Here is a 24,838-nt window from a genome sequence, read left to right as displayed (position 1 = left end):
CTCACCCTTGTCGAAAAACAAGAACTGGAAAACTACATCCTTCACCTGAGAAACGTGTTCTCTTTCTATCCAGGAAAGACGTCCTTGATAGAACATAAAATAGAGACGGAACCAGAGCAAACAGTACGAATACGTCCCTACCGCCTTCCTGAGTCTAAAAGAATAGCCGTACAGGCCGAAGTAGAGGAAATGCTGAGGCTAGGGGTAATGGAACCCTCTTTCAGCCACTGGTCCTCTCCTATTGTTCTGGTCCCAAAACCTTATGTTAGTACCAGGTTTTGCATGGACTACAGGAAGTTGAATTCTATCTCCACTTACCAAGCATACCCTATGCCCCGCATCGACAAACTCATTGAACAGTTTGGTGCCGCACGATTCATTAGCACCATTGACTTGACAAAAGGGTACTGGCAGGTTCCCCTGAGGAAGGAGGATAAAATAAAAACCGCATTTGCAACCCCTTCTGGGCTATATCAATTTAAGGTGCTACCATTTGGTTTACATGGGGCTCCGGCTACATTTCAGGCATGATTAATCAAATACTAGCACCCCCGTGTCTGTATAACTCAGCCTATCTGGATGATGTAATTGTTTTTAATAAAACCTGGAAAGAACACCTGGAACACTTCAGGGCAGTTATAACCTCACTACAGACAGCCGGACTCAAGATAAACCCCAAGAAAATCATACTAGCAGCCAACCAGACAAAGTACCTGGGTCATGTTGTCGGGGGAGAGGTGATTAGACCTCAACTGGACAAAATCGAGGCCATCATCAAACTACCTATGCCCAGCAACAAGAAACAAGTTGGAGCTTTCCTGGGGTTCATCGGCTATTACAGGAAATGTATTCCTCACTTTTCATCAATTGCAGGACCATTAACAGATGCCCTTAAATCATCCTATAAGGGGGATATTTTAAAGGATGAGGAAGCATTGCAGGCTTTTGTTGAACTTAAAAAAATATCAGCACATCCTGTTCTAAGATGTCCGAACTTTAAGGAACAGTTTTTCTTATAAACAGACGCTTCCGGGGTAGGTCTGGGAGCCGTTCTCTCACATGGTGGTGAGACAGATTTACAACCAGTGGCCTTTATCAGCCACAAACTGTTGCCACATGAATTAGGGTATTCCACCATCGAAAAAGTATGTTTGTCAATAAAATGGGCCATTGAAACACTGTGGTACTACTTGGCGGGACGTCGGTTCACGTTGTTCACAGATCACGCACCCCTACAGTGGTTGGCTACGCACAAAGATCCTAACCAAAGAGCTTTGAGGTGGTTCCTCAACTTACAGGAGTTCTGTTTCCAAACCATACACAAACCTGCAGCATTTCAACTGATTCCGGACTATCTATTTCGGAACATAGATCGACCCGAACGGCTCGATGCTTGGGGGGTGGGGGGGATGTGTAACAAACAAGAAACACTGACATCCAAAATGGGGTGCCAAGCGAGAACTCGGATAAGGAATCACAACAAGCAGAGTCAAACCTGGGGACGTGGTGGGTCCGCGGCGGGTGACTGTCCTGGGCTCCGGGGATGACCAGGGCGTCTGTCTATGCTGGCGCCCGGCTGTGTGGTCCGGCCGCTGACTTTGGTGGTGTGGGCAGAACCGAACTGGGGAAAGACGGGGAAGCACATGCTCTGGGGCAGTGGGCGGATGGGAGCTCCAGCGGTCTGGCCGGGACACTGCGGGAGACAGAACTATGGAGCTGCTGTGTGGTGACAAGCCAAATTGTTGGCGTGCTCTCCCCTCACCTCATGGAGTGCCGCGGGGGAATGGAGGCGTGGAGCCAAGGCGGGGTGCAGAGCCGCTCCACATTAGCTTTTCCTCCCCTCGTGGCGGGATTACCGGGGATAGTGCACACGCAGAGACATACAGTGACATCAGACAGAATGAGTTATAGACTCAATCAAACAAGCTCGCACACCTGCCTTCCCCGGGTTTCAGACGGGGTGTTGGGGCTTACAGAAAGCAGGACGCCATTCTCCCCGTGGTCTTCAGAAAAAGGGGGCGGGGCTTGGAAGGGTTTTTATCCCCTGGCGAATAAACCAGACCCTAATTGGCTCATTAAGCAGAATGTATGTAAAGCACCTGAAGGGAAGGGCTTGTGTGTTCATTCTTGTTTTCATTACAGAACCAGCTGGACGTGGAGACGGGAGCTGCGTGAATCCTGTGGGTTTACGAGGATTAAGAGGAGAAGAAGATCCAAGTTTCCTTATTGCATCCCTGCACAGAAACAGGAGAAGAACACTAAACAAGTCAGAAGACAAAATTGAAAAATAAATCTTTTTTTTTAAAATACTTTACTTCATTTGGAAGAGTCTTCTCTGACATCTTATAAGTCAAATAAAGACAACATTGTCTTTACTAAATACAGCCTGCCTACTTTGTGTCACACCCACCCTTTTGTGTGATTATTTTTATGAAATAATTATTAACAGGATTTTTTGTCTTTGAAGTGGATATCTGTAAGATATGATTTTGTTTTGCTAAGAAATTGTTCCAATTACATACAAATAATGTTTCTTTAACAAAAGCCTCTTTCTGAAGGATATGAGATGTTTTCATCCGGCCATAACAAGGAAAGTGGGGAGATGGTCAGCTGGTTTAATGACCATGATGAAAATGGGGCAATGTTTTAAAATCTTTGATTTTAGAAACCCAAGTGCGTATGTCCAGTTGGTTAAATTGGAGTCAGAAGTATCTCCGGGTGAGGTTCCAATGTTGTTGGTTTTATTCAATGTGTATTGGAATCCGGCGGGGATTGGTGATGAGGATTTTATTGGCCAGATTACCGGCTTGATGGAAGAATTATGGGTGGATTCGGTATATCCCTTCCAATTTTTGATTTGTGGAGATTTCAATGTAAGGTTTTTGGATGATTCAGGGGAAACTGTTCAGCAGGGCCACATGCATGAAAAAGCAGCTCTGTGGATGTCTGAGATGAAGGAACAGGGAGTGTGCATAATAAATTGCTCACTTGGAGGGGACATTCCGGGAAGAGCGACTTGGGCGCGGGCACTCAAAAGGCCCATTTAGATAGTTTTGCATCTGTTAGTCTGGCCTGTCATTTGCACTCCGTGAATGTCACGCCCACGAGTGTAAGTGACCATGCTCTTCTACAGCTCTGTGTTAAGGGACAGCATAGGAGCGGATGAGCATAAAGGGGATGGTGGTACAAACAAATCAGGCAAGTCGTTTACGAATTCCCCCGGGGCAAATTCCAGAAATTAAAATAAGCTATAAGGAAGCTTTGGCTGTGAAACCTTTGGGTGTGAATTACTCGGGCCTTCTTTTAAGGTTTCAAATGAACGTAAGGCATGGGAGCAACCGGCGGATAACTAGATTGTATTACCCTAATGAAGAAGTAAAAAATAAAAAAAGACAATCGAGAGCCGATTTGCGGTTAATAGAACGCTGTGAAAGGAATGATAAAGTGCATTTAAGAGAAAAACAGCGCAAACATCAGTTTAGAAATTGGTTGCTGTCCACCAAGGCCCAGCGTCTTCAAACCGACACAGAGGCCATGATGAAAATCATAGCTAAGAAAATACCTGTGAATTGTGGGCCCTGCTAATAACAATTCTACCTTACATTGGCTACCATGATTCTGGATGTTACGGGAAAGGGCTTGGATCAAGATTTTGGGTGCCCTTTTCTTAAGCAGTTCTGAAACATCCATACCAAGGGTAGAGCAGTCTAGGCGGCCGTGGTCTATTGGCTTTACGCAAGAGGATATCGTTAATAAGATTAAAAAAATGTAATCCATGTAAAGCTGCGGGGTTGGATTGTCTGCATAATGAAATGTTAAAACGAAATCCTGAGGAGTGCGCAGATTTCTGCTGGACATTATTTAGCCAGATCCTGGTAACTAGAAATGTCCCTGCTTCCTGAAAGACGGCAATTATAGTGCCAATTTATAAGAAAGGGGAAAGAGATAACCCAAAAAATTATAGGCCTATCGCCCTTTTAGACATGCTGGGAAAGATCTTTGCATCAATCCTGTTGGGACATCTTAAGGAATGGGCTATAAATGCAGGCTGTCGTGATAGACAGACTGGGTTTGTCCCTGGGATTGGTACTAGCATTAACCTACTCTTGCTCAATAACTTAAAATTGAAAGCTTGCAGATCAGGCCAGAAGATCTATCTAGCCTTTATTGACATTGAGCAAGCTTTCGATTGAATTAGTAGGGAAAAGCTTGCGAGTTGGTGCTGACCTCTGGACCTTCTGGAAGCAATAAAAGACCTCTATTCCTCGTCCTCTATCCAAATCAGGATATCGAGTGCAGGGATATTAGCAGAATCAATACAGACTGCAAGAGGACTTAAACAAGGTTGCCCTTTGGCGCCATAATTGTTTAACCTCTACATATCTGATTTGGAAAAGAGCCAGCAAGAAGTAGCTGCTTTTACTCCTAAAATATATAACCACTCGATCTCATGGGTCATCTACGCTGACGATTTGGTTTTGATTGACTACACACGATCGGCTTACAAAGGCGCCTAAAGCAATTGGAGATCTACCTGGCTGATAACAGTTTGAGGGTGAACACTAAATCATGATTCTACCCAAACCAGGAACTATGAAACAGTTAACATTCAGCTGGGTAATAAACTCTGAGAAAATAGGCGGAGTTGATGTTATGACCTGTCCGGGGCTCTTCTTTAATGGTAGTGTAATTGAAAAGCCTTGGGTGGATGGCCTGAGATTAAAATGTTTGAGATTGGCTGCACAGACATTGAAGATGGATAGTAAGTTTGGTAAATTCATGATCGAACCTCTGGTTGCTTTCTATAAATTAAAGGTGGTGCCAATACTGATATATGGTGTGGAATGTGCTCCCCTACTTCAAAAGGCAATTTGGGATCAATTAGAGTTTTTTTTTCGGAGGACGTTGTTGGTGCTTCCAGAATCTTTGCCAATTTCCTTTGTCCGATTTGAATTGGGTTTGCAATCACTTATATCGATGATATGTTGGCGTTCATTGAGCCTGTACTCTAATTGTGTGACTGAGGAAAAAGTCCCTCCTTTTGAAATTTTAAACAAAGGAGTGTTTATGGGCTCGGGTTATATAGTGGATGGTTGGAAAGCTGGCTGTGTAGATCTGCTGGGTGAACTAGACTTAACAGAGGAAGTCTTGTTATCCAATCCGGACAAAGCAAAGCTTCAATTTAAGAGGCTGGATTGGATTAACACACTCCATCAGAGAAGTCCATATAAATTGGCCCTACATTTGGAACATGAAGGTAGACCTCGAAATGTACTAGCAAACATTATAGGAGATTCTTTGAGATTAAGAATGAATATTATCCCTACCAGGGAGGTGTTGAGTTATAGGCGACAGATCCCCCTAACTGACTCATCCTGTAGATATTGCAATGATCAAATGATAAGTCATCAAGTCACCTACTGACTGAATGTCAAATGTTGAAGGGTGAAAGAATGCTTTATATGAGCAAGTCAAATGAGGGCTGTAAATCTCTAACATCGCAAGAGTGGTGTGATATGTTTATTTTGGGGGAAAACACTTTTATGATGCTAGCTGCAATGACGTTTCTTGAACGAGTGCTAGAACCTTCCAAGGACGAGTGAGGGGTTTAGGGGGGCCTTGGATCAGGAAAAACGGAATGAATGGGTTATATGCGGACATGGGGCTACAAATATGTGCGATCTGACTTGGCCGGACCGTATACTCAATTCCCAAACTGGACACCTTTATTTTCAGGTTGGGGTGGCCCCTATGTATGATCTATGTATTTTATTAGTTGTTTTCTTTTTTATTTCTTCTTTTTTTTTGTTAGTATATGTTTATTTTAAAGTCAGGAAGGGGATTAGTAATGGACTTGATGAAGAATGTTAAGGTGTCTTTTCTTTTTGTAAGGTTTGAAATAAACCAACAAAAAAAAAAGAAAAACAAATCATAAATGCCAGGGCTTTTACACCCTTAACAGATGGCAATTAATCACGCCTCCCCAGTGTCATGTTGGGCTTTCACCTCTAACACTAGATCCATCTCCCTGTTTTGTTCCTAACTCACCCTCCTAAAACGGAGGAACCATTTCCCCTCCTGGACCCAAGTGTGCTCCCATTTATTATGCTGGTTGGGCTGTAATAGCGCTGACTCTGTCCAGGTGGATTATCGATATTTCTGAGTGGTATGGTCTGGCTGTGAAAGATGTGCCTGATGGCCAAACGGCCATTTCGACCAAATGTCTGGCAGCTACATCTGTGTTGCAGAGGAGTGTCCATGTGTTGTTCATAGGTCAGCCGGCTACATGGGCTTACAAGCAAACGTTTGCCAGGCATTATTAGTGTATGGCTGGTTCTATATACTTGTCCAGATGTTATGCCTTATGAGAGGGGGGCACAGTGGCACTAAGTGAAGCCACTGTTTGCACTGTGTTGGTTGAAAAAGCTTCTGGCGAAAGCTGCCACTGCAGAAAATGCATCCAAGAAGAGGAATCTATAGGAGAAAGTATTAATCCTTCAAAAAGAGCATTACCGAGAAATAAGTGATTTGCTTTTGCATCTCCTTAAAGGATTTAGGCCTTGCACACTGGAGGGACCTTACATCACAGAAAGGACATATTCTCCGGTGCTGCTCCTTGTTCATGGACAGCCAACTAAATCCTTTGGTCTCTCCCCAGGATTCTGTTTGCTTCTATGTCACAGACTTATATAAGTGGGGAAATAAACTGTTTTTCCAGGACCTGTCTCTGGGCCATGAGGCCTCATTACATAACGAGGTCAGTACATTTTTCTTGTCCAATCAGACTGTCAAAGGGAATTTCCATTACTCTCAATACATTGTTCTGAGAGGTACGACCTTCTATCCCACACGTGGATAGTGTTTTACTCCATGGCTCAAAAATCATTTCATTCTATGGACAGCAAGTTTGTTTCTATGAAGACTGTTTTTTTGCTGGCAGTCATTGAAGAATGAAGGGTGAGTGAACTGTAAGTACTGGTTCCATGTGTTAAAATCGCAGCAAAAATTGATGTGGACACAAAATATTGCGACAAAAAAGCTGTGGTTTTGACACCCCCGCAACCCATTATACCATTTAAGGGGAGCGGGGGACACCACGCAACCCCCGCTCCCCTTAAATGGTGTAATGGGGTACACCTCGGGCCAAACCACAGCATTTTTGCCGCGATTATTTTGTACAGGTGACATTTTTGCTGCGATTTTATCACTGCGTACTTTGTTGTGAATGTCCTTTTGCCCATTTCTTTTACAAGGGTAAAGCGTTTCTTTGGCTCCATCTTAAATTCTTTCCAAAAGTAATTCCTGAATTCCACTTAAATCAGGGGATCAACCTTCAAATCTTTTTCACCAATCCAAAAACTGCGGTTTAACGCTCCTTGCACAAACTTGATGTCATCATCAGAGCTCTAGTTTTTCACGAATAGGACAAACCATTGTTTGCTATTCCAATTATCTTTTTGTCGCTTATACACCAAGCCAGAAGGCGCCAAGGCCACTATCACCCGCTGAGTTGTAACCTGCATTTTGAGACCTATTCCGTCTGGAAAAATGACTGTCTAATCAGAGCAAAGGCAGCAGCGTTCCAGGAAAATGTTCCTGTAGATGACATGTTGAAGCCGGCTATGTGGGCTACTCCACAACCCTCCTGTTACCCTCACTTCTACGATTCCAGCTCCAGGTCCGAAGCTCAGTTTGGAAAGGCTTTCATCATACCATGTTTGGCTAGCCTCTCATCAGTTCTTGATTTCTCATTATTTATTGTCTGGTACCTCTCTTAATTTTTCCAAAATTAGGATGTGTTGTCTCTGTTAGGGAGAATTCTCTCTTTAGGCTGAATTTCCTAACCTAGTGAGTCCCCCAGCAGCTTTGCTGGATTTCTGGAGTTTGTTTTTTTCCTCGTGCCAAGAGTGAGAGTCTTTCTCCCACTCTTGGACATGATTCATGGTATTCCTTTGATTGGTAATGTGTTTCATGGGCTATGGGGTCCTTTACTCCATAGTGTCTCATGTGTTTTTACTATGTGTGTTACACAGCACCCTCCGGGCAGTGACACAGGGGTGTCATAGTGACACCCCACCATAGACTCCATACCCTGGGACTGACTAGTGTCTCCCAGGGCATGTAAAGTCACCATTGGCTTTACTAGTCCCAAATTATTAACAGAAACCGGTATAAACCATCATATTGTGGACGTACTGGTCGAGGCAATTCGATTGCCCGGGGTCTGTTAGTCGAGGGGGCACGTCTCCGTCCCCCCTGATCGAGTTTTGGCTGGTGGCAGTGGATACTACTTTTTATATTCGACCGCAAATATATTCCTATGGGATTTTCCCATTGTTCGAGGCTACCAACTTGAATTATTTAATTCTCATAGCCTCGAACATACCGCCGGTTTATTTATTTAATATTAATTCGCCGGTTGGTATTTTTTGCCAGGACTCGATTCTAAAATGGCGTTTGTGTTCTCTTCTGTGACTCCAACCCAAGTCGAGCCCTTTGTTCCACTCTTTGGCAGGCTTCTCCACAGAAGCCTCTCAAATTGGTGCCACTGTGTCTGGGTACCACAGGCGGTGTGGGAGGGGGTTTAGGCACCCTGGACTGAGTTACCTTGGTAACTCAAGTCACACTCTTGTGTGATTGGCCCAAGTGGTGAGCCGGCCGGCTCACCACTTAGCATGTTTGATTGACAGCTAGGCTGAGTGAATGGGGGTGTGCTGCATAAAAGCAGGGCTTTGGGGACTGGAACTTCAGAAGTCGCCACAGGGCCTGAGAATCCGACGAGGGAGAAGCTGAGCCGACCTACCACGACGACATCACCGGTGGAGCCCTGTGGAACCGACTCACCACTTCCCGACGACAGAGAAGATCTCCCGGCTGGATAGGCTTCTTCCCTTGACTGGTGGACACAACCAGTTTACCTTCTTTTCCTTGCATCCCAGGACGTCTTGTGGTGGAATTGCCCGTGCCAAGCACCCCGGCAACCGGATAGCCACTTACCACTGGACCGCAAATAAAAGGACCGCTCCTTTTACCTGAGAACTCCGTGGCTGGTTTCTTCCCTGGCAATGCAACGGACTCCTGCCTTCCTCCCCGACGAGATCCTCTCTTCCCCCGGAGGAAGCACCGACTTGCATCCGCTGCCAGGAACAACTGCCCCCGCTGGAGTATTCTCACCACTTTAAGGTACCGTGTCCGCCAGGCCTCCCTTTCTAAAGATTGCTACAAGGTAATAATAATCCCTTAACCTTCTGGACTGGGCTGGCCGCCTTGACCATCTAACTGGTCCCTTTCATTTGGTCCAACTCTTTCTGAACCTTTTCAAGACTTTTGTGCACTTCAACCATGTGACCTTGGACACATTTCGTTCTGATCCTCTTAAAGTGGATCCGGCTTTCTGAACTCTAACTTCATGGTTTGACTCTGCCTTCCTCTCTTGCTGTGTTCTTGTGAAAGTGTTGGGATCTGTTTCAAATTATATTCTGCTTTTCTCTCCCTTTTAAAACGAATTATTAGAGTGCCATCTGCGTTAAGCGCTCACCGCTGTCTGAAAATAAGTGGGGCTTTACTTAAGACTTGTCTAATATTCTTTTAAGGGAGTGTATATCTTTTAGTGACCGTGTTTTTGAACTGCTTAATATTAGTGCCTGTGTGTTTTACTAGATGTGGTTTTAAATAAATAATGATATCTCTTTTACACCAAGCTCTGGTCAGTGTTTACTTGTTCTACTGTGTTCTTTTGACCTATTGTGAATACTCTGTATAATGCCGAACTCTTCTTGAGGGACGTCTGACTGCTCAGCCACAGGTACCAAGTGAATCTGTGTGGTACAGACTGCTACCAAGTGGGTTTACTGCCAAATACCTGTAGTCTTAAATCTTTTGCAGTGGTCCCAGAGGGAACTGCACAGGTTTCTGCCTAACAGTCTCCAACAAGTATGCAGGAAATGGAAACGAGATGCATGGGTATACAAATGTTACCCTAATGACTGCTGTACTCCTAGTCCCCTTTCCTCCAATAGGCCTTCCCTGCTATTCCCCTTTAATAATGGTCTGCTATGATAGGCAGTAATAAGAGAACTGGGTTTTGAGGCATGCCAGGGGCATGTCGGAGCATGCATGCTGGCATCCTCTCGTTTTCAATACGTACAGTGCTGCTTTGCACCATTCTCCAGTCCCTTCCCCTTCTCAGGGATGACATCTCAAGTATGGACAAGTGGACTGTGGACTAGGAGTACAGTAGTTCCTATGTTTGGTAACGTACTTGTACTAGAGACATTGTGATGTGATTGATGGAGGGTTGTAAGGTTTAGGAAGATGGAGCAGAGGATTGACTGGGCCAGATGTGCACTGCGGGCAGTAGATTGTGCAAGATTAGGGATATAAGAGCGAAGTGTGCCATGGGTATGCTGCAGTTTGTGAGAGTGTTGTAGAGTGCATTATGTGCAGCTTGGAGACACCTGTTAGGAAAGGACATGGCATTTGTAACTTGTTGATACTGTTCCGAGATGATTTAAGATAGGGTCACTCACTTTCCCCCCACCCTTTATGTACGTTTCATGTATTACTCGAGTTTGAGGCTTCCAAATATGCCTATAGAGGAGTTTTTGATTTGTGCACTCTGTCTTTGTCCGCCTGTCCCTCTGGATACAGAAGAGCGACCTGGACTCCGCTGCCAGCATTGGGCCTCCAGTCCTGATCAGGAGCTCGAGCCAAGATTCAGAAGTCAGCACAGTGGTAGGGCACGGCCAAGCTGGCTTCTCACCCCTTCATCCATGTAGTGCATGTACATTTACACATTCTGTATAGCTCAAATCCTCTTGTGGCACATGTGTTTACACTGCATATGTGATTGCTAGTAGCAAGCAGACGTTTCTGTTTCTTTGCATGTGCCCTTGTGTAGAGTGCTGCATTCATCAATCTCTTAATTGTACCTCCTGCAAGTGTGTTACATTCCTTGTCTGTGCAAAGCATTCCGTGCATGTAAGTATGTGTAATGTTACATTTGCTGTTTTTAGATGGGCCTGCATATGGAGAAGCTTAGTCTCTGAGCATTGTGCCACCTGACAGTTGTCCTGCATGCCACACACACCCTCTATGGAATTTCTAAACAGTCACTGGTCCTAGACCTGCAGCTATGCTTCATGACCAGTAACGGGAACAGAGGGTAATGATGTCCTTCATGTTTGGTTTCTCATTGCACTTACCCCCTACCTCAATTGGGCATCAACAAAGACCGTCTTTGTAATGCCCTTAGTTCTGTTCCACTCTCTCTCCTTGCCAGTTACATAGTCCTCTGCCCGCACGAGGTACCACCTTGCTCTGGTCTATATTTTGAATGGATTGTGTCCTGCCACGTATTGCTCATCTTTGATAATCTCTGATATCCTGCTTGCAGCTCGGATAATTTTCTCAGCAGAGGGTGCCATGCGTCATCTACTTTGTCATTCGAGGTCCTCCGTCCTCCTCAAGTATGACATCAACACTGTTATGTAAGGCACGCACTGCGCCCGTTGCCTCAGTTCTGTTTTTAAGCACAGCTGCTCCAAACGGTTCTTTCCCTCGGCATGTTCGATAACTACCTAGTTTGCACGTTTTATCCAAAAATGTCAACCCATACCCCGAAAACGGGCTTCAAGTCTCTGGTGCCTGGGGTCGGGCCACATCGTCGACGATTGTGGCTCGTGCCAGTCTGACTGGAAAAGCTTTAAAAGAGAGGAAGGGAAAACTTGCTTTGGGCAAACCCTCCCCAAAATAGTCTTCGGTAACCCCCACAATGAAATCGTCCAAAGATAAGAGCCCAAGAGCGAGATCTCCACATCGGGCCAAGAAGCACGGCAAGCGCGCCTAGCGTTCGAGATCTTATCATTCCTCTTTATCGTCTTTGAGGGGATCTCAGAAAAGGTGTCATCATTCCAGATGGTCCTCTATGGATTCCTCGTCTGAAGGGAAATGGGTAAGCTTTCCAAAAAGGGGGCTAGTAAGACAGAACTGGGGAAATTCCGTCTGCAGATGTTGGGATGTTGGAGGTGTTTCAGAAGCAGCGAAATCAGCCCCTTCGAAGAAGTCGTTAGAGGCTCCCAACCCCATCGCGCCGACGGCCGACAGGGAGTCGATGAAAACCGCTGACTGCTCTCAGGAGCCCGGACAGCAGGTTGTCAAAGACTTCAAAGGATTCGAAGTACTCAAAGCAATCTCGTGCGGAATTCAAGGCCTCCACACCTCGAATGTCTACTCCTCCGATGACCCACTCGACACTGACATCGAAGTCGAGTTCATCTGCATCAAAGTTGTTGGAGTCGAGGCCCTCAAGACAAGAGAAACTTTAAGTCTATGGCCTCTATTTATGAGGGGCAGGTGGAGAAGGAAAGCTCTAATTATGGTTTTGTCCTGGAGTACGGCATTCTTCGTGTCCCAGAGGAGCTAATATCCCAGGAATCAAGAATAAAGGACCTTGTGGACACCTTAAAGGATCCCAGTCGGACTTCTCCACAAGTTTATTTTGGCACTCCTCAAGGCACAGGACACACTGATGCTTCTTATAGTTCAGTGATGGCAAAGGTAATGGAATACCTGGGCTGGGACAGGTCATCTGTTGAGTATGAACAGGATGATTTTACTGATAATTTGGGTAAGGGGCCACCTAAGGACCCAATCCTTCCTATTCATGCCACAGGGTCTTGGCGAATTGGAAAAGATCAGATACCACTCCTGCAGTCCACAAGGACTTCCAAAGAAATGCAGACCTTCATTAATGGATCCAGAGTTTCTTTTGAAACATCCAAGTCCACAAAGCCTTATTCAAGCAGTCACTTCCACTTCTAAGGGAGCAGCCTATCCCACGGTTTCTCCGGACAGGGAGGATAAAAGGCTAAGGGGAAAAAACTTCTTTCTGCTGAGAGTATGGCGCTGAAGGCAGCCAATGCAACCTGTGCACTAGCAAAGTTCACCTACCCTTTGTGGGAGGTGATTGCCATGGCATCTGAGCACATCCCAGTGGGTGAAGAAAGGTATGGTTTTATGAGCATTATTCAATATGGAAAAGACGCTATGTGTCAATCCTTACAGTCAGGCCTGGTCACTGCAGACTGTATCAGCTTCTCTATGGCTGTTGGTACAGTGCTTAGACGATTCGACTGGCAACGAAAATCGAATCTGTGTGATTTTTCCACGGCTCAATTACCCACAACGGAAATGTCTGCATGGGAAATGTACGCAATACAAAAATGTTTGTACATTTCCCATGCGGACATCCATTCCAAAACAACCCCAGATCCATACAATCACACCCCCCACCCACACCCAGACCGTCAACAACCCCCCCTAACCTTTCATCCTGAGGCGCTGTGTCGCTGCAGCGCCGGTTCCCTTTCACTTCCGTGATCGGGGTACCAGCGCCTCAGGGTCCTGTTCGGTCAGCTGCAGGGGTGTTCCCCGCAACCCCCGCTCACTATACTGTATAGTATAGTGAGCGGGGTGTTGCGGGGTACAACTCTGCAGCCTCCGTCTTTTTTTTCTTTTTCCGTCGGGTGAGCTGCAGGGGTGTCCCCCGCAAACCCCCGCTCACTATACTGTATAGTATAGCCAGCAGGGTGTTGCGGGGGATAACCCCGCAGCCTTTATTTTTTTTTTGGGTAGTTCGAACTTTTCGTGGTATGTGTTTAAGGTCTTTTGGTGAGGTCTGTAATTTATTTTCGGTAATTCTGGCCAATTCCCGAAAATCCAGGTTTGTTGGATATGCTGTTTGAAGCTTCTTATTTGTTTGGAACAAAAGGTTTGAGAAATTGCTGTCATCCAAGGCAGCAGCAAAATCTGAGTCTGGCCACTAAGCAACCCCAACAAAGTTGATTGACCCTGTGTTCTAAACCGAGATGGAGAAACCGTTAATTTCCTTTCTATTCCTCGGTCGGCAGAGCAAGAGGTCAGTTTACGCAAAGGGGACATAGAAGGCAACCACGAGTGTCAGGATCCAGGAGCGCAATATAGTAGTGGTGGCTTGATACGTCGTGATGCAATTTAGGCTTTCTGACAATATACCCCTCAAGAGTACATAAGGACAGATTGAGGTGAGTATTGCCCGAAATAAGGTATACCCTGGTACTCCAAAAGCTGGCTGCAAGAAAATTAATCGGGTATTAACATGAAGCTAAATGCAATGGGAACTCCAAAGCAAGATACTGAACTGATACTCACAAACAAGAAAATCAGACTGGGACCGAATGTTCCAAGTTAGATTAGTGAGTACCCTGAAAGCAAGAAAAAGGGACTGTTACCAAGAGTACAGAAATAGCAAGGAAGGAATAAGCAAAAGTCTTGTGCTTACCAAATGAGTGTCCTGGATAGTCGCTGTAGAAATGTGGGAAATGAGTTGGCAGTCTGGGAAACACAATGTCTTTGGTTTTCCTATACCCGCCGGCACGAGGACGCCTAAAAAGTTAATCGATCCTGGCGCCGTTGCGCTGATGTTCTTTAGATCCTGCGCAGATGCGCCAATGTCCTTTGGTCCTTGCGCGGTAATCCTGAATGTCCAAAAAGTCTTTTGACAGTTCCAGAAAGAAGATGCGACACAGGTAAGACTTGTGGGATGAAGAAGTTGCAATCCGTGGACGTTCCGGGTTTGGCAAGAGCAGGTAAGACTTGATTGGTTAGACGAATGCAGTCCGTGGCCGTTCCGGGTCGAGTATGAGCAAGTAAGGCGTGTGGATTTAGAGGAATGCAGTCCTTGGCCTTTCTGGGTCTAGAATGAGCAGGTAAGACTTGAGTATTCAGACAAATGCAGTCTGTGGCTGTTCCGGGTCTGGTATGAGCAGGTAAGACTTGAGGATTTAGACGAGTGCAGTCCGTGGCCGTTCCGGGTCTGGTATGAGCAGGTAAGACATGAGGATTCAGACGAATGCAGTCCGTGGCCGTTCCGGGTCGGGTATGAGCAGGTAAGACTTGATAGCAATGACAAGGAGGAAGTAATGCAGGTAACAAGGCGGGCCGGGGATTCAAGAAGCCAAGAAAACAAGATACAAGGTAAGGAGCTTTGGAATTAGACAAATCCAGAAGCGCTGCCGTACGCAGAGGTGCGGCTTAAATACAGGTCACCTGACCTTACGCACGGGACGGCACCGTAGACCTGAGCGTCTATGCGAATACCATGGGCGCCAGCGTTTCCACGGTAACCCATAGCGTTCTGAAAAAAGACGTACAAGAAACAAGGAAGAACGGGTCTGAGTAATAGTAGACCCTCTCACCTTGGACCCAAAAACGTTAGTTCCCCTGGGTTTACTAGACAGTTTGTTATTACGTGAACTCCTCTTCTGATTATCCGACGAGGCATACAATGGAACCCTGACAACGAGGAGGCCAAGGTTGTATGGGCAGAGGAGCTGCAGCAGCATCCGCTTCCTTGCCTTCTGCATCAACCGGTGTCCCAAAACCCCTTTGAAGTCTTAAAGCATTTGTCTGTGCTGGGAGGCATGTTAACCCAGCATCTGAAGGAATGGAGAAGCATTACAACAGATGCTTGGGCTATGCAAACTGTTGCCCATGGCTACTGCCTCCCCTTTCTGAAGAAAACACCAAACTGTCCCCCACAAGGCCAGTCCTTGAAAGTACCAGATCCACTTCTCCTCCAGGAAGTTCACACACTGTTGGAGAAGGGTGCAATCGAACAGGTAGTTGTAGCAGAACTAAATCAAGGGTGGTACTCTCCTTATTTTCTGATCCCGAAAAAGGACAGAGGGTTGCGACCCATCTTGTTGAGATGCTTGAAGAAGTTCCTCAGGATGGACAACTTCTAGATGGTCACTCTTTCGCAGATCCTTCAGCTCCAGGATTAGATGGGGTCATTGGATCTCCAGGATGCTTATTTTCATGTGCCAATTCATCTCAAGCACAGGAAATACCTGAGATTTGCCGTTGGCAGTTCTCAGTATCAGTTTCGGGTACTGCCTTTCGAGCTAACCTCCGCCCAGTGGTCTTTACCAAGCTTATGGTAGTGGTGGCAGCGAGTTTATGGAGGGGTTGGGGGATTCACATTGACCCCTACCTGGACAATTGGCTGATCATTACATTACATTTGTAATGCGCTCTATCGGCCCGCAGGCATGAAGGCGCGGACAACATGAATAACATAAAATACGTATGGTTAGCCAATCTGGGTAAGAAATTATAAACCATAACCACGACAAACCTAGCTAACTAAATGAGCATCATGTCAGTTGCCAAATTTAGAGTCAGATTTTGTCCAAAAACATGAGAACAACCGTGTTTTCAGATCTTTCTTAAAAACTTGAAGTCTTTTGGCCGCGTATGTATTCTGGCAACTTATTCCAGAGAGATGGAGCTTTCAGAGGCCGATCACCCGAGCAGGCTCAGGGAACCTCTGGACAGTGCCTGCTACTCTCTCCACAGGCTGGGCTTCGCCCTCAACTTTGAGAAGTCCCACGTGACACCTTCCCAGAAGTTGCAATTCATTGGAGCAGTCCTGGACTTCCGAGGTAAGCGCTATCTACATATAGCAGATGGTAAATACTTTTCAGAGTGGCCCAAATCTTCCGGCCTTTGATTTTCTGAGTTTGCTCGGTCTCGTAGCATCCTGCATTTTTCTCGTGCCAGAGAATGAGGTCCCTTAAGTGTCTCAGGACTCAGTAGCCACAGTTCTCTGACAGGATGACTGATCTGGTACGGATCCCGAGCAGGGCCATGCAGGATCTCCTGTGGTGGGCCATCAAGGAGAATGTTTTAAAGGGGGAAACCTTTTGGCAGCCTTGGCTGTAGATAACAGTGGTTACAGTCGCCTCCCTCTCAGGTTGGGGGGGGGGGTCACACCAACGGTTTGACGTTCAGCGGATGCTGGTCTGTCTGTGTCATGACCCTTGCCCCTGGCCCTCACTGGCAAGTCAGCCTTCCAGTTAGGGCCAGGTCAAATGCCTTAAAACCTCATCCAAGACTCATAACCATCATGAAGACCAACATTAGAATGGGACTATTTACTTGGGACTATTTAACTTGGGGGGGGGGGGGGGGGTTCAGCCAACATGGAGGCACACACATAGCTCAGTTACAAGGAACTGAACTATGCGGTCTAGTCTTTTGGGTGTGGCAGGCCTGGGACTACTTTACCTGGACTACTTTGGGTGTGGCAGGACTGGGACTATTTTACCAGGACTACTTTACCTGAGACTATTTAAACCACAACCAAACAGCAAAACATGCTTTGCGTTATTCTGCTGTGGGCAGCGTAACGCTCACCGTGTCCAGTTCTTTGATGCCATTTTACCTGAAACCAAGGACCTGCAGAGAGAGAAAGAACACTACGAAACTTACCTGGAACAGTATCCTGTCTTCAATCCATCGCCGACTTCAGTTCCACTCACCTGAAGGTACGAACTCCATCATCCGGCACCGCATGCATCCTGGAATACCATAACCTGGAAAGAGGAGAAAGAAAGACAGCATTAGTAAGTGTTTACTCACGTTTCCTTCCGAATGAAGAAAGCCACACAATTCTTACCTGGGTAGTCATCTCCTGGACATTGCTGGAACATTACGGCGCTCGGCGAGGAACATCGCAAACTGCAAGGAGAGAAAAGACACAGGTTAGCAATATAAAAGGTGAAACAGCGCCGCGCATCGCGCATTACTCACCGGACAGCATTGCGCACACTGCACTTTCGCCTACCGGCCCATGCTTATCTTCAAACTGCATAACAACTCCAAAATACCTTTCCATACCTAAAAGGAAAGAAGCAAGACATTATTATTCGAACTAAGAGGAACATAAGAACTGCATATAAAGACTGTAAAGCAGCAAACCTACAGAGTTGCAGCAGGCCTGGATTCCCACAGGGGGGGGCTTGCACCAGTGAAGTAAATTGGTCGCTGCTCGATCCCCACATCTACGTGCCACTGCCACGAGGAGCGGGACGGAGAATCCGCCTTCTACAATATTAAGGTGAGGAGAGGGCCCAAGGGGGAGGAAGGAGTTGAGGCCAAGGGAGGTGAGAAAACATAAAGACAATCTGGTATTGAATCCAGCTTTCCTATATTGCAGACCCATCTTTAACCAGAGGCCTTACCAAGGGACCCGGAGAGGGTTGGAGAGTGCAAATCATCCAACTAGGGCTGGGTGGCGTCCCCGTGGATACAGTCGGAGTCCGCTATGCATATCAACCTTTTAGAGCTGAGGACAATCAGACTAGCACTGATGGCCTTTCTGCCCCGTGTACGGGGCAAGAGTGCCCTGATAATGATGGACAACACATTGACCATGCATTACCTTAAAAAGAGAGAGGGTGTAGGGTCACTAACACTGCAGAGAGGCGATGCAATTCTGGTTTTTGGCACTGCAAGAGGGAATCTGTCAGCAGTTCATCTGGCTGGAGTGGAAAACACAGCGGCGGACACTCTGAGCAGGCAAAGCACTGTCTCCTATGAGTGAGAGCTAGCTCAGAAAGTCCTTCATGAGATCTTCGCCTGTTAGGGAGAATTCTCTGTTTAGGCTGAATTTCCCTACCTAGTGAGTCCCCCAGCAGCTTTGCTGGATTTCTGGGGTTTAATTTTTTTCTCCTGCCAAGAGTGAGACTCTTTTACCCTCACTCTTGGACATGTTGAAGTGTGTTATCTTGGACAAACCTCGTGTTGAATGGGCTATGGGGTCTTTTACCCCATAGGGCCTCATGTATTTTTGTGATGTGGGTCACACAGCACCCTCTGTGCCGTGACCCAGGGGTGTCCTAGGGACTCCCCAACATAGACTCCATACCCTGGGACTGACTACTGTCTCCCAGGGCATGTAAAGTCACCAAAGACTTTGCTAGTCTTGAATCCTGAACAGAACCAGTACAAACCATCATATTGTGGACGTACTGGCTGGGGCAATTCGATTGCCCCAGGGTCTGTTAGTCGAGGGGGCACGTCTCCGTCCCCCCTGATCGAGTTTTGGCTGGTGGCAGTGGAAACTACTTTTTATATTCGACCGCGAATATTTCCCTATGGGATTTCCCATTGTTTTAGGCTAACACATTTAATTATTTATTTACGGTAGCCTTAAACATACCGCCGGTTTATATATTTATTTTTATAACTCCGGTTGGGACTTTTTGCCAAAACTTGATTCTAAAATGGCGTTGGTGTTCGCCTCTGTAACTCTGACCCAAAGTGGAGCCCTTTGTTCCACTTTTGGCGGGCTTCTCCACAGAAGCCCTCCAAAGTGGTGCCACTCTGTCTGGGGTACTTAGGAGGGGTGGAGGGGGATTTAGGCACCCTGGACTGAGTTACCTTGGTAACTCAAGTCGCACTCCGTCCTGATTGGCCCAAGTGGTGAGCCGCCCGGCTCACCACTTAGCATGTTTGAGTGACAGCTAGGCTGGGTGAATGGGGGCTTGCTGCATAAAAGCAGGGCTTTGGGGACTGGGACTTCAGAAGTCGCCACAGGACCAAGAATCCGACGAGGGAAGAGCTGAGCCGACCTGCTTCGACGACACCACCCGGTGGAGCCCTGCTGAACCGTCTCACCACTTTTTCCCGACGACCGAGGAGAACTCTTAACGGAGTGGCTCCTTCCCTTGACTGGTGGGGACAACCAGTTTTCGCCTTCTTTCCGTTCTTTGAGGTATCTCGTGGCCGCCTTGCCTGTGCCAAGCACCCCGGCAACCGGAATACCACACTTTACCCCCATACCGCGAAAGTCGGTACCAACCCTTTAACCGGAGGACTCCGCGGCTGGTTTCTTCCCGGGCAGTGCAACGACCCTCTTCTTCTGCTCTTCAGCGAGAACTTCTTCTCCCCTGACCGACGTCGAGCCCTGCTGCCACTGCCTGGAACAACTGCCACCGCTGGAGGATCCCTTCCGCTTAAGGTACTGTGTTCCGCCTGGCTTCCCTTGCCACCGACTGTACGGGGTAGATTTAGTCCCCGGCTTTCGAACCTGGGAGTGCCTGGGACACTTTGGCTAAACTTTCTGAGCCACTCTAAACTCTTTTTGACTCTTTGCAAGACTTTGAATCTCTAACTAACAGTGTGATCTTGGGCACATTTTCGCTCCGGCTACTCTAAGAGTGGGCCCTGCCTAGTGACTTTTGCTCACCTGTGACTTTGTGCTTCTTTGAGCCTATTGCAAGTGTTCTGGACCTTAGAGTGGTGTGTTTAACCCATTTCTGCTTTTTCTCTCCCTTTCTTGGAAACTACTAGAGTGTCATCTAACGTTAAGCACTCACCTCTGTTTTAATTAAGTGGTGTTAACCTAGAGTTGTCTAGATAGGAGAAAGGATTGAATCTACTTTCATTATAACTGTGTTTGAAGTGTTTACTATATTTTTGCTAGAGTGTTTTTTTTTTTACTTATGTGTTTTTAAATAAATAACTATATACTTTTGAAACCAAGCTCTGGTCAGTGTTTGCTTGTGCTATTGTGTTTTGGTACATATTGTGTATACTTTGCATACTGCCTAACTCTTCTTGAGAGAAGTCTGACTGCTCAGCCACAGCTACCAGGTAAATCTGGGTGGTACAGACTGCTACCAAAGGGGTTTACTGCTCTACCTGTAGTCTTAAATCTTTTGCAGTGTTCCCCAAGGGAACTGCACAGGTTTCTGCCTAACACTGGTGGCAGCGGTGGGATTTGTATTGAGTATACATTTTATTGTGCTTTAGATACCTTAGTGCAACTAACCACAAAGCTTAGCACTGAAAAAGTAAAACCTCTAACATGTCAGTTATAGAAAGCTATAGTCAAGAGTCCCTTGCAGCCAAAACTGCTGATTGTTTAAGAATGCTCTGTAAACATAAGGATCTCCTGACTAAGGGCAAGAAAATGGAGCTGATTGAAAGATTGTTAGCTAACCAAAGTCTGGGTGATGGTTCAGAGGAACCTACCACTCCAGCAACTGTAGATGACAGTGTTGAAGTTAACATGGAGCAAAATGTTGATGTTTCTGAGGAAGAGTCAGAAGAGGAGGGTGAGGCTGTTGTAACTGTCCCCCCTAGGCCTCTGCCTGCTCTACCTGCTGTGCCTACTGGACCTTTACCAGGTCCCACATTTAGTCCTCAGTACTTTGAACTGGAGAAAATGAAGCTAGAATTGGAGTATAAGAAACTTAATGCTCAAACTGACAAAGAACTAAGGCTAAGGGAAATGGAGCTCAAGTATGACTTAGAAATGAAGAAATTATCTGTTGAGAATGTTTCTCTCTCTGGCTCCTCTAGAAGTTCCAGTCCCAAAAGACCCCGGATGCCTAAAGAATTGGTTGGTATGTATGAGCCTAAGTTGGATGTGTTGGATTGGTTGTCTCTGTTTGAATATAATCATGGGCTCCAGAACATCACGGGAAATGACTTACTCACCTGGTTGTTCTCTAGGCTTCCCCCTGTTGCAACTGATGTGGTAATGGAGATGGGGGAGGAGGATAGGAAGGACTATGAATGTGTGAAACTAGCTTTGATAGCTAGGTTTGGGAAGACCCCTTCCCAGTATCTTAAGAGGTTTAGGAGCCTCAAAAAGCATGATGGTACCCCTTGGGCTACCTGGGTGAATGAATGTTTGAAAAACTTAGAGGGATGGATTAAGGGTTACAAGGTGAACACTTATGAAGGTATGAAGAATTTGTTTATGTTGGAGACTATTTATGATGCCTGCTCTCCTGAGCTCAGACAACACTTGGCTGATTCCAGGGAATTGGATTCCCGGAGACTAGCTAAGGCTGCTGACTTGTGGGTTGCCAACAGGGCCACTCACAAGGATTCTGGGGTAACTCAGAAGAAGGATGGGGAAAAACAGTCTAAGAAGGACTCCAAAGAGAATTCTAATACTACAAATTCCAAAGAGGGCCCCAAACAAAACTATAAGGGTAAGCCACAAGGGAAACCAAATCAGGCTAGTGTACCTTCTGGTCCCAGACCAGAAGGCGGTCAGAACAAGCCTCCATTCCAGCGAGCCTTTGGCTCATGCTTTGTTTGTAAGGCTACTGACCATGTGAAAGGAGATCCCAGATGTAAGGGTAAACCTTCAGGGGTCCAGCTTGCCTCCTTAGCCTTCGCTCCAGAAGAGGAAGTACATATGGCAAGTGGAAACTTTCTATTACTAGCTGATGAACCCACTGGAGTCTCAGCTAGTGTTTCTTTAGTCTCTCTGGGGTTGTGGGAGCAACAGAATTTAGATGTCTATAACTCTATCCCAGATAATACTAAAGAGTATTATAAGGACAGTGTCCAGGTGAATGGTCAGGAGACTCCTGCCATTAGGGACACTGGAGCCAGCATAACTGTGGTGGATGAATCATTTTTCAAGGCAGAGGATGTTGCTAAGGCACCCAAATGCCTCACCAAGTTAGCTGGTGGGCCTGTGCAGATGTGTCCCCAGTTACCAGTTCTCATCCAATGTAATGATATGGCTGTAAAAATACCTGTCAGTGTACAATGTGAAGTGCCAGGTAGGGTTCTGTTGGGTAATGACCTCAAAGCTCTTGGAGTTGTATCTCATACCCCCAGACCTCCTAGCAAAAGGTTTCAGGAACTCACAAAACCTGCAAGGGAGAAAACCCTGAGAGGGTTATCTCAGGAGATGATGACAGAAATCACTCCCCTACCACTGGAGCAACTTACTGCAGTAACTACCAGATCAGGAGCAAAGGGGCAACCCAAGACTCCTAGGAAAAAGCCAGCAGCAAGCACTCCAGTGCTTCCAACAAGGACTTCCCCTAGGTTGTCCAAAGTTACACCTGTAACTCCCCCTCCAGCTGAGGCTGAGAGAGAGGTACAACCCTGTGTGGTTGAGCTAGACTCTGAGGAAGAGCTAGAAGGAGGCCCCAACCTTATTGGAGATTTGGACCCTGAGGACCATCCTGAGCTGCAGTCTTTACTGGCAGAAGGTGGGCCTAGCAGGGCAGCTTTTCGTAAGGGGCAAAGAGAATGTCCAACTCTGGAGGGTCTCCGCCACCAGGCAGCTTCTCAAGCTGATGGGCAAGAGCCTGGGAAGTATAGGTTGCACTGGGAAGATGGCCTCTTCTACAGTGAACCCACTGAGTCTGAACCTGGAGACTACAAACGCCTTGTAGTCCCACAAGAAAACAGACAACAGTTCTTACAACTAGCCCATGAGATACCTTTGGCTGGCCACTTGAGTTTCAAGAAGACCAAGGAAAGGCTCTCACTCTACTTTTATTGGCCAAAGATGGGGGCTGAAGTAGATAGATATTGTAAGAGCTGCCATACCTGCCAGACTTCTGGTAAGGTTGGTTCCAAGAATGTGGCACCTTTAGTGCCTCTCCCAGTTGTGGGAGTCCCATTTGAGAGGGTAGGGATTGACATTGTTGGTCCCCTTGATCCTCCAACCTCCTCAGGCAACAGGTTTATCCTTGTTGTAGTAGACCATGCTACTAGATACCCTGAGGCCATTCCTATGAGGACTGTTACAGCTCCGGCTGTGGCTAAGGCCCTCCTTGGTATTTTTACCAGGGTTGGGTTTCCTAAGGAGGTAATCTCTGACAGGGGGTCAAACTTTATGTCCCACTACATGAAGGCCATGTGGAAAACCTGTGGAGTTACCTACAAGTTCTCAACCGCCTACCACCCTCAGACAAACGGGTTGGTTGAAAGGTTTAACAGAACCATGAAGAGCATGATAGGTGCTTTGGAAGAACCCCTTAAGAAAAAGTGGGACCTTCTACTGCCATGCCTTCTCTTTGCTTATAGAGAAGTCCCTCAGGAGGGAGTAGGTTATTCTCCCTTTGAGCTTCTCTATGGCCATCCAGTCAGAGGTCCATTGGCCCTGATTAAGGAGGGGTTGGAAGGTGCTCCTCCCCTCAAGCCAGTCAGAGTGACTGACTATGTGATAGGTCTCCGGAGGAGAATGTCACACATGATGGCAGAAGCAAGTGACAACTTGAAAGCTGGTCAAGCCCTGGTCAAACATTGGCACGACCAGAAGGCTAACATGGTTGAGTTTACTCAAGACCAGCTAGTTCTAGTTATGCTCCCAACAAGGCAGAGGGCCTTGCAAGACAAATGGATGGGACCCTTCAAGGTTGTGGGAAAACTTGGAGAGGTCAACTATCTGGTGGATCTGGGCAGACCCAGGGAAGCTCCTAGAGTCTTCCACACCAACCGACTAAAAGCCTACATCTCCAGACCTGATGTAGGAGCCTTGCTCCTAGCTTCAGCTGCAGAGGAGGAAGAGAGTGAATCTCTCCCTGATCTCCTCAGAGGTGTACCTTTAGATGAAAAAGTTGAAGGAGTCAATCTCTCTTCAGACCTGACACCTGAGCAACAAGAGGAGTGCAAATCTATGTTAAATCAGTTTGCCTCCCTGTTCTCACTGTCACCAGGCTTGACCCCTTGGGGCCAGCATGAGATACTCACTGGTGACTGTCTGCCAGTCAAAAGCAGAGGATACAGAATGTCAGAACATATCAGAGCCCACATCAAAGGAGAGGTCAAGAAGATGCTTGATCTCGGGGTAATAGAGCCCTCTACTAGTCCATGGTCTAGCCCAGTTGTGTTAGTACCAAAGGCAGGATCCAAAGACTTGAGATTCTGTGTGGACTATAGAGCTCTAAATGCAGTCACCAAGACTGATGCCCACCCTTTGCCCAGGACAGATGAGTTGGTGGATAAACTTGGTGCAGCCAAGTACCTCAGCACATTTGACCTGACGTCAGGCTATTGGCAAATAGCCCTGACAGACCATGCCAAGGAGAAAACTGCATTTTCAACCCCAGTTGGCTTGTACCAGTTTAAGGTCATGCCTTTTGGACTGAAAAATGCACCTGCCACATTCCAAAGGATGGTGAACCAAGTTCTGGCTGGGATGGAAGATTTCTGCATGGCATACTTGGATGACATTGCAGTCTTCAGC

General features: G+C 46.6%; 1 protein-coding gene across 42 annotated transcripts in view; it reads left to right on the top strand.

Moving 5' to 3' along the window:
* The window catches only part of MADD (MAP kinase activating death domain), a 2,081,072-nt gene that overhangs the window by 1,160,361 nt on the left and 895,873 nt on the right, over nt 1–24,838 (top strand). For 18 of the 42 annotated variants that reach the window (XM_069623143.1, XM_069623137.1, XM_069623129.1 and 15 more), the window contains one exon: nt 10,651–10,734. The exons of 2 other annotated variants lie outside the window; for them this stretch is intronic. In XM_069623143.1, coding sequence (XP_069479244.1) covers nt 10,651–10,734 — 84 coding nt within the window. The remainder of the gene's footprint in view (nt 1–10,650; nt 10,735–24,838) is intronic. 22 more of the 42 variants (XM_069623145.1, XM_069623139.1, XM_069623134.1 and 19 more) reach the window with 2 other exon arrangements.

This window comes from Ambystoma mexicanum, chromosome 11, assembly GCF_040938575.1.
Source record: "Ambystoma mexicanum isolate Mex_15411 chromosome 11, UKY_AmexF1_1, whole genome shotgun sequence".
NCBI classification, from domain to species: Eukaryota; Metazoa; Chordata; class Amphibia; order Caudata; family Ambystomatidae; genus Ambystoma; species Ambystoma mexicanum.
The sequence above is the reverse complement of the archived record's forward strand: the minus strand, read 5'-3'. Positions and strand labels throughout refer to the sequence as shown.